Below are 16,071 nucleotides of genomic sequence, written 5' to 3' on the forward strand. Positions count from 1 at the left end.
CTGTGTTTTGCGAATGTCCATGCTCTGGACCTTCAACAGGAATATTATATATCAGCAGTCTGCTGGCAATTTCATTTTAACATGTAAGCCACAAAAGGAGATTTCTCAAGTACTTCTCAATTAAAAAATAAAAGAAGTATGAAAAAAGCTACACAACTACAAAAGTAATGAAGGGTAAATTCAAACTGTAGGTACTCAGCAGTGGTAAATTTGTGACTGAGAAGTGATCTGGCATGGAAAGCAAGAAGGTCCAACTGCAGAAGGAGTTAAACAGGCTGGGAGCAAGAATGCCAGAGACAGAATTCCTCCATGTTGTCTTGTAGCCATCCTGGAATACCAGCAAGCCCCCAGGGGCCACCTTTGGGAAGCAGAGCTGGGCCAAGGGATGGACCTAAGGATGAACTGATGTGCATCATGAAACCACTCACAGGATTGGTGCTGGGGCAAGTGTATTAAGACATCTGCTCATAAGGCACCTTTGCAGGCTCCTTTTAGAACCACCTATTGCAATAGGATTCATTAATTGCTTTTTTTATTTTTACATATTTAAGCACAAATATGTATTAAATTCACCTTGAAGGGTACAATAAAAATTCCCCAACAGTAGTTTAACCAGTAGAAGACCACCACTTATTATTTTAAAGAATGTTTGCTTTTCTTCTGAGTCTTACGTTTAGGCTTTGAAAATAAAATTTCTGTTCAGTCTGAAGAAATAATAAAATTCCTCCTTCATAATGAAGTCCACATTCTAATACAGATAGTACTGTATGATCTGGCATATGAATTCTTCTCTCAGTGATGACAAAGATTAATTACATGAAAAATGACAATTAGTTATTTGATTAAAATAAATCTAGGTGGATGATGGTACTATCTTTCAAATACTTTTAGGCAGACGTTAAAGGATACTATAAAATTGATCACTATTTATATTTGAAGTGGGTAACACACTGAGTGCTTGCCACCCACTATCATTTACCACCCATTTACCTTGTCATGTTTCAAGAGAGATTGCAGTTTAAGAAAAATTCAGTATTTTACGGTGTTCTATTCTGAAAAAGGATTTTGCACTAAATAGTACCTGATTTTCTGACTGAAACTGTCCATTACTGTAAGTGCGGTTTTAACACGGTTTTAGCAGTGGGGTTCCAAAGTCAGAGGAACTCCTTCGCCACCACTTTCTCCTACACATATCTCTCTGCTGATAAGTAGGAAGATCAGGATCACAGGAACATTTCAAAATCCTCACAGTCTGGATGTTCTAGGTTTAAGATTATTTTGTGTTGTATTTATCCAATTTGAATGACCAAGAAAAGAAGACATATCCAACTTGAAATGTTGTTTTCTAAATGTACTTTATTTTCTAAATGTGCATCAATAAAAGCCATAAAATTAATATAAATAATTAAGTATATATGGAATCAGTAAATCATAATGCCTTTGCCACTATCAAACAATACAGGTGTGAAAGATTAATATATTTTTTAAAAGCTGTTGATAAGTTAATAAAGCATTCAACAAGCTATGGACAAAAATAACTATAAATAAGTATGAAACCAAACTTGTAAATATGAAAGTCATATTCAGCAGTTCCTAAATAAAACATTGTGATCCATGATACTATCAGTTTGATGATACTAGTTCAATGGTAGATTTTTTAATCATGCCTTTAAATCTATAATGTTCATGTATACACAACCATACACTGAAAGTTGACATAATTTGATTCCTCTCAACATACATTTTCAGCACCCATGGCTGTATCTTAGAAACATATCCACTGAGACACTAAATATATATATATATATTTGGAAACATCAAAACAGAAACTACCTGCTTCTCTACCTCCATCATGCATACACACTTTACTAGAGGTGAGAGAGATCAGAGAATTCTCTCTTAGAATTTCTCAATCTGTCCTTAACTAGAATATCTACAGAGAATACATTAACACCCTTCCAAAGAAACAAAATTTTGTCAAATTTCTGTGTAGTCACTGAAAAGACAGATGAAGAAGAAAGTAATCTTCATCATGGTAGATGTATTATTCCTTCTCCTCCAGAAACTTGACACCAGATTGTGGAAAAAAGCTTACTTTCTGCAGTATCCTAAAGGTAATTGAGAACAAGTTCAGCATAACTCTAAATCCATCCCTCACCCATTGCTCAAAATGTGGGTCACTCTTACTGGATATCTACTATTTCTGGGCTACAGCAAGATAGCAAGCAGATGTAGACAATTTGCGAAGGGTTCAAAATTAAAAACCCTTCATTGCAGATGTCACAGAAATATGCATATTGGTACCTGTACATTAGTCATCTTTTTCCCCAGTCTTCATCTCTTAAATTCTTTGTTTTCTTGTCCAAGGAGAATGAATTAGGACACAGTAAAGCAAAGCTATACAACATGAGAGTGATCTATGAGATAATCACAGTTCACAAAAGTCAAAACAAGTTTACAGTTGAACACAGATGGATCTTTTTGAGTACTCAGGTAGGAAAGAGAAAAAGAAATCATCTTGCCCCAAAGCACATTAATAATAGACAAGTAGATGGAAAAAAATGATCTTCTGTAAAATAAACTTCTACATTTCCTAATATATCTTAAAGGCTTCTTCAGAATAGTGCTACAGTTACCAGTAACCTGTCACATGTGCATAGGACATCTGAGAGTTTTACACTTACTGTTATATGTAATAGAAGTTTTACCCAGACAAAAAAAGTACATTGATCACCTCTTACAGAAACAGTGCGACTATCAAAACTGAACAAAAGTTTGGCAGCTCATTCGTCTATTATTGAATTCTTTCTGTATTACATTTTACTTAATTACTTACTGAAGGCAGAATAACATTTTTACAGCACTGATTCATGAGTAAAACCCTGTCATACTCGTCCTCTTGTGCCAGGCTCATCACTGTCATCCAGATCTTCCCAAAGTACATTAAAAAATGACACCAAACACCAGTCTGTTTCTCTTATATTACAGTGAAGTAATCTAGTGACATACATTTACATTTATGGATATGTTATATGTAAGAGTAAACAAGCTACAATAATTTACATATAAGTTTTCTGATTATCACTCCTTTCTCCAAGAGACCTGTTCTCAGCCTGTATTACTAGAGGACATCTCTACTCTGTAGAAAAACAACTATGAGACAGACTTTGCTTGAGGACATAAATGTAGTCACTGCAGGGTACAGTGGAACTCCAGAGCACGCTGGCACGTGCAATTGAAAAACAGTCCTACAAATTACACATTTAGGCTCATAAAACTAAGGGTTACTGCAATGCACCTTGTCAATTGGAGGGCAGAACGGAGCAACCCCCAGTGTACTACACTGCATCCAAATACTCCTGAAAGTACTAAGTTTTGAGGGGCTATTTTACACTTGAAAATTAAAATCCATCATCTTGAAGGTTTAAAAAAATATGTTACAACTGGCTCAGAGAAACAGAGCAGCAGTTTTTCACTGCAGGCATATGAATTCCCTAACCACAGGAACTAGCTAAAATTCTAAATGTCTTTTTCTTCACATATTTATTTTTTGTCAAGTGGGACAAATGAGTAATTCTTGTTTGTTACACAGTTCTGTATCTGAGTCCTCCAAACAAGGCAAAAAGAAAAGTCTGGTACATAGAAAGGAAATAAAGAGACTAGTTATATTCAATCTATGCAGCATACCACTGTTAAATGAATATTCAGTTCATTCTTTCTAAAGCTTTTATTCAACATTTATTTAGGCAAAGCTCCCATTGATTTCCCTAGGAGCTTTAATTAAATAAGGACATTGAGACACACTGTCATTTTTCATTGATTAAAAAAAAAAATCTTAATTACTAAAGATTGCATTTTTTTCTTAAATAGTATTCTTAAATCTCATCATGATTACAAAACTATTGCAAACTAGACCACTGCATAGTAGGAAGGTATCATGTCATTCATCAGGAAAAGAGGTTACAGGGAGAGCCACAGTTTGCTGGCTCGGAGCACAAAAGGGCCTCCTATCCCATGTAACAGTCCATCTATAACCATCATTAGAGGCTAGAGAATAGAAAGGCTTTAAAGTAAAACTACCAAGACACTTTTATCTCTTTTGTTACTGTTTTATGAAAAGAAATGCTGTAGCATTCTGCTGATTTTGTTAATTAGACTGTCTCTTTTCACTCTATGTTTTCTTTAGAAGCAAAAAAAAAAAAAAATAATGTTTTGATAGAACTGGGGTTAAGATGGAGCTTTAATCATGGTTTGTTGAAGGGGTAGGAAGATCAGACTGTCTCAGCTGGGTAGAGGGGGCAATTCCAGCTTATTTAAATTAATGAGATTTTTTCCCTTTGCCAGAATATTGCATATGGTTAAAATATCTGTGTATTTAATCCTTTCAGGTCTCGCTCGCAGGACATTTCCAGATCCTCACTTAGCCCCTATATTTTATCTAGGATTATAATAGTGGCAACCTTAACACTTGGGAAGTCAAGGAGAACCCATTTGCCCAAACACAGACAAGGGAGACGTTAGGAACTTCAATGTCAAACATGAATGCATTGGATATAGCTGGTAATTAATGTACAAGGCAGTTAGTACAGCTTGCTATATGTTTCTCTAACATTCATTTTGGGTATGAAATTTTGATCAAACTGGACCCCACATCATGTATTTTTGTTGTCTACAAAGCCTACAGATGACCTAGCCATCTAGACTCAGAGTCATAATCAGTAATTAGACAAATGATACTTCTACACTGCAAATCACCTCATACTAGGTAATTAAATTTGCATGAGATTTCTTCCTTCCATCTTCTGCATGATTTCTTCCTGTAAATTTTTTTCTTTCATATGACTAAAAAGGGACTTAGCTAGCTAAGAAACAAACATCCAAGTTCCAGATTTAATTTTAAACACTTATATCCCAACTTTCCTGTCTCTGCAGAATCCATCAATTCATCATATATCTCAAAAGTAATGCATATTTGCTAATAAATGAAGTAGTGGAAATTCAGAAAGTCTCTATTCTTCAGCTCCTATATAGCTATTTCTAATTTAAAATATCTTCCAGAAGTATTTTCTTAATGAAGCACAGCAGTGATCATATGACCTTTACTGTAAATCGTAATCCTGAAGAGATAAACTTTCCAATCTTTCCTGAAAACTTTCACATAATTACAGAATATTCACGTTGAACACATCCAGTCTAACATAACAGAGAATACTGTACAATGCTGCAGGTGAACTAACCAAAGTGATCCAGGCTCCCTGTACGCAACCCAGCCTGTCTACAGCATCACTTCTAAAGTGTGTGTCACCTTCTGAAGGTCTTACTCTTCCTGTCTTGTTCAAAACCTCTGCTCTATATATTTTCTAATAATAATCTATTGTTTGCTGTCCTAGTGAGGTTTTTTACTAGGTTATATGGCATCTGAGTAATAATATTGTGTTAACCACATTTAGAGTTCTTTTTTGTTGTTTATAATTTTCTTTAAAGTTGTGTTTTCACAATAACTCTGAACAGGTCAACTAGACACAGCTGGGGATTTTTGGTGGCATTTTAAATACAATCATGAAAAAATCTTTGTAAAATCATATTTTTAAGACAAGTTTTGAAAACCACTTTCTGTTTAGGTTTAAAAGTGTACAGATAAACACCTGAGAAACAGCAAGTTCTCTTCAGATATCAGCTATATAAAGAACGACGTTAAATAATAAGAATAAATTAAAACATTCCAACATGCTGTTTCTAATCCATGTTTCCTTCAAGACCACATATGTAGATATGTTAAGTACTAAAAGATTGTTACAGAAACAAACAGGCAAGGAACAAGTAATAACTTATTCTTGAGCACAACCAAATACCAAGATTTATTTGATAAAAAAGTAATTAGACCCGCTACCCAGCTGGGTAGATTTCCTAACCATAATTTTTCTCTATCCTTTGAGATTTAAAACCCTGAAGGTAGTTTTCTTCAGTAGTCTATTAAGTGAGTATTGTATTTAAATAATAATTCTGTAGTTGCTATTTTTAATCTACTTAAAATGTCAGAAGTTTTCAGGAATTCAATCACTTTTCAAATTACTGCAATGAAAATACTCATTAAGTGGAATATAAACAGTGCCATTTTTTCCTTCTACACTATGTAGCACACTATGTATTTCTTACTAAAAAAAATCACGTAGCAATTGTATTAAACACTGAAAACTGTCTTCTGAAAAGTGAAACAGATGAAATAGTTTGGACATTAACTCTCCTCTGCGTTTCACAGGTTTAAATCAAGGTTACTGCCACAGGTTTAAGCTGACGGAAGGAGACCTATAGAGTAATCCTTTGAGAAACATTAGTCTGTAATGCCATACTTGTACCTATATAAAATACAAATACACAACAGATAAGTAAACATGATTAAATGTGTAAGTATAAAAAACTGGAGAGACAAAATTTCAGTTAACTGCCATTAGTTAAACAGTAGTGGGTTTTTTTACAACTTTTTTTACAAAGGAGGAACAAATTGTCATTGTGACAGCATACTCTTATCTCACATACATTTTGTCATTTTCAAGTTTAAAAGGCACAGCTTTTGTCATAATGGCATTTATATAACACATATTTGTACACTGAGACACACATAACTCTTTCAGTTTTAATCCAGAAGCTATGCACAGATGCTGACTGCCGAAATTACAAGTTGTAGATTACAAAAAAGTGTTTTATATTCGAGAACTACTAGATCAACCTACCAAAACATTTAACCCTAGTAATATTTAACAGTGCAAAACCTCAAGCAATTGTATAGAAATGTAAAAACAATGTTATCACTATCATTTTGGGTTTCCTTCCCTTTTCATAAAAAAAACCCTGAAAACTGAGAGGGAAGAGCAAATTTTAACTTTTCGCTTCAGAAAACTCTTAAATAAAGTTAATTTGCAAATCTGGAGTTACTGACAAACATGACTAATTTTAGTATTTGGTATTTCTTTATTATTCTTAAACAAATTGCCTGGTGTGTTCTAGGAAGGAAAGCCCTTTGAATCAGTGATGGATCTCACTGCCCCCACCTCTGTTATCACCTTATTAACTGAAAGTAACTAACAACAAATAAACAAATAAAAGTACTGAGAAACTGTTCTAACTTTCCCACAAAACAGAGCCCTAATCCTATGTGATATTGCACTCCAGACTCTCAAACTCGCAATTAGCATCAAAGCACAGGGATTTTAGGGGAAAAGAAAATAAAAATTTGAGTGATGTAATGCTTCTTGAACAAACAAGTGTTCTTTGATTTGCTTGTTCAGGGTGGGGAGGCAGCAGGGGTGGGGGAGGGATGGGGGACATCTACTTTTTTCCACCTAAACTTGTTAGATGCTATCAAATTGTGACTGTTGAAATTCTTACAGAAAATGAATCAGTAGGCAGAATACTCGCAAATATATCATATGAGACATATCAATACATGACAAAATACTTGTTCTTTTCTACTGCAGTACAGAAGCATTCAAAAAAATACTAAACTTCAGCACTGTACCTCATGTACAGTGATAGAAGTATACATGACTTTGAGAGACACAAGTATTTGGAAACAACACCTTAATTAAAATGTTGTCTTTCTTGTGCATGAACATAGATGTATACTTGCATCTAATTATTCTGTAAGAAAGAAGAATTTTGATGACTGCAAAATTATCAAAATGTGAAAAAGTTAGCAATTACTCTGGAACTCCTGGCTGGTACTTAACTAAAATACAGTATACCCTAAAATATAATGCAAATATTATTACTAGAGCTAACAACATGCTTTACATATAATGTACTGCATTTTCTTTTTATGGTTAAATCTATCCCACTTCAAGAATGTCATTAATTGTCTGTCACTATCCATCTATCATGACAAAATTTGCTCCATCCATCCTGCTGACTGATCCCAAGGACAAATATGTTCACGGGAATTTAAAAGTCTAGAGCAATGGGATGCAAATTATTGATGATACTTAGCATAACCAACACAAGGCCCTTCTGTGAAATCTCAACCTTGAAAGTCTGAAACAAATTTTGATAGATTTTTCCATTGGTATTGGACTAGATTTGAAGATGGAAAATATGCTAGAGATGTCTGTAATGTTTTATTAGTATAAATAATTGCCCAGAGATGGCCTGATCTCTGATGGGATCTCCATTGTTATTGCAGAGGAGAGACAGATAATAATAAACAGAATATAAATATTAATGAGGTTAAAAGAAAATTAAGAAAGTTTCTAGTTTCTTCTCCCATACAGTTTACATCAACCACAAACTAATAGTAAAAGTATTCCATTTTAACTTAAATTTTTTGTGATCAACAACATGTGTGCATATTTTTTATGATTCCATAAAGTTGTTAGATAGCCTATGGAACTGTTTAGTACCAATGACAAACAACAGAATAAAATTATTTTCTAAATTAAGATACAATATTTTTTCTTGTAGCAAGTAATCTCTTCCCTGGGAAAACTATTTGTACAATGACTTACATTTGATAATAGTCAAGGTCTGTGATCAGTCACTTCTCTATTTGAAAACTTCAGCATCACTAACAGTCACACTCTGTCACCTTTAGAGTGGGTTTTCTAGCGTAACATTAGCAAGAAATCACTTATATTTAAAAATAGTAACAGCAATAATAATAATAATAATAAATGTTTCTGCATTTATAGAAACTATGATCATTTCAGTACAAATAAGAAAATCTGAATCAACAAAACCATCTGTAAAACTGGCAAGTTTTAATAAAAAGAGGTAGGTATAAAAATGTGATAATTTACATGGAAAGTCTCTAATTTGTTCTCTATATTTCCATTCACTGTCAAGTTTAACCTTAATAATTTTTAGCCACAATTCAGTTGTGCGTAGGGGGTTTAATTATGTTTTCTGCAATTCTTCAGTTTTTGAGAGTTAAAAAAAAAAAAAAAAAAAAAAGCTACTGCACCTATTAGACTACCAATTTCTGGCAGGTTCTCAAGGCCTGATTTAGTAACTTGCTGATTTACAGCTGTAGAGACAGTTCCCAATAAAATAAAAATGTTTCCTAGCTCCAGTGAAAAAAACTTAGAAGTACTTGCTTTAATCCCTCATTTAAAACTCACACTTGACCTTATACAGTTACTTACTCATGGCTGTGCACTTTAAACTTCTTTCAGCTGATTTGGAAGTGCAATTATTTGGGAGGAAGAAAGCACAGGAAAGCATGAAGCAGCACTAGTACAGAACTTTTACAAGATTTGAGTTTCCAGCAGCAATTATTTCCTCTCTTGATTGGAAGTGTCAGTGTTATTTTTCAGGGGAAAAAAACCTACGCAACCAACCAATACAAAATCCTAAAATAAAACCACAGAAATATATATTCATATTCTAGATAATAGGGTCTGTCACCTTCAGATAACCTAAGAACTTCAAAATCATTTTAGTCAGAAAAAGCAATACTGTGATTTCTTTAAGACAGAAATAGTCCTGACCACAACAATTTTTGATCCAAGAATTTTTCTATATACGGATAACTTAGTAACATTGACATTGGCACTTCAAGGTGACATGTAAAGGTCTTTGGTCTTTTCTTAATAGCAGCTGGTCTGAAGAAAGACAAAGTAAAATTTAGGTATTCAGGATCTGATATTAGAGAAAGAACCATGAAATTAAAAGATGAAAACCAGATTAATTGAGAAGAAATTAATTCTTTTTTAAAAAAATCCTGTTTTCTTTGATGATTGGTAGCCTACTGGAAAATCTAGCCACCAATGTTCATGCAGGAAAACTAAACTTTACCTGGTTTTTTAAATATTTCAATACATTTATGACAACAGTAGAATAACTTACTGAAAAGGATTTCAATTCCTGGTCAACTTCTTAAGAAAAAAGGAATAAGGTAAGAGCAAGCGAGCAAATAACAGCTGCTGCATGGATCTCCTGTAATCAGTAATTATGAAAAACCTTTTCTCCTGAAGTGATCTTATGCAACCTAACCAGATTCAGACCTTGATAGTAGAGATGAAAACTGTAACTTCTAAAACAAACTAATCCTACCACAGAATTTTTTACTTCCAAAATAATATACATATATATATATATATGGATGGATTTTAATATTTTTCCAGATTAGATATTGAAAAGCAAATATATGCATTAAAGTGGCCAAGTTCCCTTCAGACATTAGCACACACTCCTCCTTAATTTAAATAATTTAATTGACTTTTCCCACAAACAGTTTCCTTGCATGTAGCACGGGAAGAGTTCTTACTTTTTCAGTTCAGATAATTGTTTTGGCATAGGATTTAGGACTTACTAATAAATAAAAATACTATACATTTATAAATACTAGCATATATGTGAAAAATCTATTCATTCAAGTCACTTATTTGATAGTGTAATTGAGTCTGGCTTGTTTTTGAGAAGTATTTGAGAACACCAGTAGTAAATGTCTTACATACCTGATTTGTTTTTTCCTTCATAATTTTGTATTTGGAAGCTTGAGCCTTTTCCTCAAACCTTACTTCCTAAATTGTAAGAGTGACCTCTAGTGCTTTCCTGCTTTGGTGTGTGATACAAGCCTTTTTTGCAGTGGTTTTAATATGCCTCCCTGTAAGCAACTGATTTAGTTTTGTGCATAGTGCCAAATGCTATTAATGTGCAATTCAATTATCATGGTCTTGTGAAAATGGATGTATTCATAAACTGTACAATGCAGAATGATGAAGAGAATTAAAGCTGTGGCTGGATTGCAGCAGGGTGTTTAATAAGAGGAACTTAGTATTCATGTTTAGGGCTACACTATGCACTTGAGTATCAAATGAGATATCATTACTGAATGACAGCACAAGATCATTCTGGTGCTGTAATGTGAATGTCTGGCTCATGGGAGCATGTTTAGTTTACAAACCATCCATATGCAAAACCCTAGGCTACAGACCTACAGAGCACTTCAAACTTAACTTCTCTGCCATTGCTTAAATGTTTCCAGGGAGCTGTCCCCTGCCACTGGGCTGTAAGGTTATTCCTGAACATTCCTCCTTGCTTTGGTGTGCACTTTCTTCCCATAGAGGCATTGCTCCTGCCCACCCCATTCCTGTGATGAACAACCAGTGCCTTAACAGGAAGAGGAGAAAATATGCTCAGTTCAGGTTACAATCATCTGGCATTTAGGCTACTGTTCTACCACATGTACGCAAAATGAATCCTTCAGTTTGCTGAAGCCAAATCAAATGGATCAAGAATAGGTCAGAACAATTTCAGAATAATAAAACCCCTGAAAATCAGCTTCCTGGACAGGTGTTTTGGGATTTTTTTTGGTTTGTTGTTGGGGTTTTTTTGTGGGTTTTTTTTGTTTGGTTGGTTTTTTTGGGGGGTAGTGTTTTGTTTTTTTTTTTTTTCTTTTTCTTTTCTTTTTCATTTAAAGGTATTTAATCTAATTGAACACTGAAGACAGAGATTTTCAGGTATATATCAGATTTGCCTCCCTAGAGAGCAGATTTTCTTTAAAACTGTTATCAACATCTTTATTTTGCAATACCACCCTACTGGCTAACTATGAATTACTCATTTTTTTGAAAACTTTCTGCTGGAACAGATGGCATTCTCTTCTGTAGTCATGCATGAACAATACTCCTTAAGCAATCAATGCAGAGACTATAAAGTCTTGCTACCCACATTTTTCCTTGTTATATTGGTACTGCTCTTGAACTGCACAGTATTGTCCATTAGAGTTATTTAAGTGCCAGCTTAATTCAGGAGATTCAGATACCAGCTTTCAAAATTATAAATTGCTAAAAACCAAGCTGAAGCAGTACACAATAGAAATCTGCCAGTAATTTCCAAGAAAGGCACAAATCACTGGAAAATGATGCACTTAAACAGACAACAAAAATGAAAATGGGACTGTACATCCTTTAACAAAATGCTGCTTTTGCATACTCTTAGACTGTAAGCTTTATAAACAATATTCTGTACCTAGATTTATGACAAGAATCTGTAGAAGGATTTTGGAACATTTTCAGCCTAGCAACTTGCTGTCACGATTTCCAAGCACTAAGCATTTGTCTCAAAAATATTACTTATTCTAAATGCAAATAAAATATCCCAGAAGTTTTCAGAACACTCTGGATTGAGTTTTAAATCGTATGCAATACTTACATTTATTTCCTGCCACAGCCGTGTGCCAGTTAGGAACAGACAGGAGAAACAGCAGCTTCAGGAAGGTTTCAGTGACAGAATCCATGTTCACATTCAGTGAGACACCCGAAAGAACCGGAGTATTAGGAAACAGCTTCTCTGTACTTCAGCCCTGCTCCTGCCTCCTCTCCTCACTGTCTGTCTCTGCCTCTTCTCGCAGCGCTTCTCAGGGGCCAGGCACCTCAGCCAAGCGCACTCCGCATCTCCTCACACACACACACCCGCCTCCAAAGTCGCTTCTCCCTCTAACAGCCTCAATCCCTGAAGAGCAGCGGCGAGAATCGCTCCTCCAGTTTCACAGAACCAGCCAGGGCTGAACTGCCAGGCTCGCCGGCACAGCTCGGTGACTGAAGGCGCACGCCGGCAGCGCGTCCTGGACACCCCTTGTGGTGACAGGTAGGAAATGTGGGGCTCCTGAACGCCAGACAATAAGGCACAGCAGCCAGCACATGAGCACAGACACAGAGCCGCTTGCTGGATGCTCGCCTTGGCCAGTTCTTTGTCATTATGGGTTTGGGGGTTTTTTTGTTTTGTTTTTTTGGGGGGTTTTGGGGTTTTTTTTTTGTAGGGGGGAGGGGGGAACAGGGAGCATCAGCTATGCATGCTGCCATTCTATGCATTTTTTCAGCATGGTACATTTTACACTTTCGGCTGCAGAGGCATTACAAGTTCTGCATTTTTGAACGAAGGCATTTTGCCTGTGGTAGAGAACCTAAGCTTGCAAGTGAAAGGAGCGGTCTGCCTTAACTTATGAAGTGAGCATATAGGACAGAATGATTGGCAGCCCCTCAGAAACATGCACCGTGAATATCCCGGTTCAGGTTTACTGCTAATAATACTGACATCAAAGAATTACATTCCCAGCTCCTGTGAGTAAACACTTATAAACATATGAGTGTGCCAATCTTCCCCAAAAATCTTGGGAATTTTGCCAAGATTGCCAACAAATACCCACAAAGAGCACATCTTGCTTTCTCTACTTTTGCAAAAAGGAAGCTGTCTTTAAACTGTCCTAATGTTTGTACTCACTTTACGTTGAAAAAAAAAGCTTCACTTGGGAAAGAACTTCAGAATAATTTTACGTCATTATATTTAAACTGTAGCCTAAAATGTTTTTGCAAAACAGGCTAAATCACAATAAATTTTGTATGTTAAAATACAAATGTTACAGTCCTCAAGTATGAGGAATAACCTGCTTATTGGTAAACTCCTGACATCGAGGGCAAAGTCTGCATTAAAGGACCACATCCATGGCTCCATCACTGCTGCTTCTGGAGGGCTACCACTGTAGAGACTGTCTTCATACATATTTGGCAGAAATTGCTATGGGAAGGCACTACACAAGGACGTTCTGAGTTACCATGAGGTGCATAAACAGACTTACAGATTACAAATTCATGCCAGTGGCCCAGACTTTGTCTTCCTACATCTTGTGGACTGTTTAGGAGCTCAGATATACCAACAGGTTTTTCCATCCAAAAGGATTCTGGTGTCTGTGGGTCAGACACTAGACAGCATACTGCTGAGTTTCTTTCTTGTGTGTTGCTGAGACTGTGGATTTTAATGCAAATTGCCATGTAGGACTGTTTGGTTTCAGGAACAACTGTGGGACAGAGATGTAATGTGAATTAAGTTCCATAAGCTTCTGAACTTTAGTTGCTTATTTAAATCAATTTCCTTAGCCCTTGAAGGATGCTTTGATTCAGCTAGAGAACGAAGAGTAAGATGTGTTCTGGTTTCATGCTACCTCAGTCAGACTAATTTAGGTTTTACAAAAATGTATTCAAGGCTCAGCCAAAACATAAAAAATAGAAAATACTAAACAATAAAAAATATTTTGAAAGACACAATGCAGCTTTTGGTTACATTCTTTCTAAAATAGAAAATCAGCAGGATTAACATTAAAAAGGCCTATTTCTAAATGACCATGCTGGGCAGAAAGATTCAGGGGAAGTTTACATAATCTATTGTGAATCCTGTCTTCTCTCCTTCATATTGACTTTTATTTGCATGAAAAATGCATAGAGGAATTGTATTAAAGATGATGTGGATCATAACCTGCCTTCTAGCTCTCCTAAATCTTCCTTAAAATTCTAAACTCTATTTCCAGAGTTTAGTACAACTATAGAGTAACTTGTCCATTAGCTGGATTTCTTTGTCATATAGTTCCTTGAGTTAATATTGACCTTCTGGCTAAATTAATACAAGCATAAAAATACTCCTTGTGCAGCATCCTATCTCAAAAGAATACCTGATGAGATGGCCCTAGACTCTGCAGCTAGGCAAAATTTCATGTTTAGAAACAGGACAAATATCACATACAATCTTGACAAGGACTTTCTGTGGAGTGGTGTTCTTTAGTGTTAGCTCTAAGAACCCCAGGGCTTTGAATTAGGAAGAATTATTATTCTGGTAATGTAATGTAAATTCAGTGAAAAAGCCAGTGCCATTGTGGTAAACATTTGTCTTATAAAATAGCTTACAGTCACCAAAAAGGAACTTCTGATAGAGAAAGGTGATAGGATTTTTATTTATTTATTTGTTTATTTCTGAATTGCAAGCAAATATACAGATGGGTATAACATACTTTTCTAATTCTGGAAAAGCCCATCTTGTTCTTATATCAAAATAATATCCTGAAATATGTACATATGTTTGTGTGTGGACAGGCAGAATCACACAAATCTATACAACACTATGTATCTGGAATGTCAAGATGGTCATCAGCTTCATCCAGGGACGAGTCTATGGCATCTAGAAATTACAAAAAATAGCATAGTGTGACTCACCCAGAATATTGCAACCTCCTCTCTGCTTTTGCATCATAACATAACTCCAACCTGTATCCATGAAATGTTTCTGCTCACATAATCTTATCTCTCTATTCCAGCATGTCATTTCCCATTTCTCTTCCATACAATGTCCAGGTTCATCATTGAGTTCTGAGCTCCTCTTTGTGGAACTCGGAAAAGTCTTTCCAATTCCTGTTTGGCTGTGCAGCCTTTTTTCAAGCCTCTTTTCCTATTGTTCTCTTTTATTTCTCTCACTCCTTCAGTGCTTTGTTTTTGTTCTCGTATCTAGTTTTCAAAATTTACGCTGCATGCCAAAAATCTTATGCATTTTATTTCTCTTTGAAATGTGACATTTTGTCCATTGGATTTGATAGAGGATATTTCCCAGTGGATCTACATATATTTATTATTTAGAAAGTCTACAAGTTCCCCAGAACAACTGCTATGTCTTGTTATAGATTCATCCTCAGAGCTGAAAAATCTGCAAAATGTGGTTGTGCAAAAGTTGAATCATTTGATTTACAAATGAAGGACTTTGTAAGGAAGTCCATTTTCTTAGCAGACTCAAACTAATAGGAAAAATAATTCCTCTTTACAATTATTCTTACTGTGACTTTTTGTCTGTAAAGAGGATGCACTTTTAAAATCATGCTAACCATATTCCTGGTACTACTGTGATCTGCTTATTAATTGTAAAACAATTTAAAAAGATGATAAAGACATAGGGTAGTTATAAGCTATAGGCCAGAGAGCAAACTTTCCTCTGCCTTTGGCAGAAAGCTTTACAGGAGAACAATCATTTTCATTTTCAGTGTATCATAGTTATTCACTACACATTATTTGATGACAATGAATGTAATAAATGAATATTTGCTTGTGAAGCACAAGAACAAAAGTAAATGAAGTCAACAACATCCATACTGACAGGCTGAAAATATCTGCTTTAATATTGCTTGGGAAATTCCTTGTTCCCCATGAAGTCCTCAGAAACCATCAACCAAAGTGGAAATTAGCTATTCACTTATTACCTGTATCATCTCACCTTTCTCTAATCAAGCTCTATCAAGCCAACATTTTCTATACCCATCCAGCT

At 35.2% G+C, this 16,071-nt stretch overlaps 1 protein-coding gene across 1 annotated transcript in view; it reads right to left on the reverse strand.

Moving 5' to 3' along the window:
• The window catches only part of CNTNAP4 (contactin associated protein family member 4), a 261,311-nt gene extending 249,035 nt beyond the window's left edge, over positions 1-12,276 (reverse strand). Inside the window, exon 1 of the mRNA XM_027815469.2 lies at positions 12,148-12,276. Coding sequence (XP_027671270.2) covers positions 12,148-12,232 — 85 coding nt within the window. The 5' untranslated portion in view covers positions 12,233-12,276. The remainder of the gene's footprint in view (positions 1-12,147) is intronic.
• Positions 12,277-16,071: the final 3,795 nt, after the last annotated feature.

Source organism: Falco cherrug, chromosome Z (assembly GCF_023634085.1).
Source record: "Falco cherrug isolate bFalChe1 chromosome Z, bFalChe1.pri, whole genome shotgun sequence".
NCBI lineage: Eukaryota > Metazoa > Chordata > Aves > Falconiformes > Falconidae > Falco > Falco cherrug.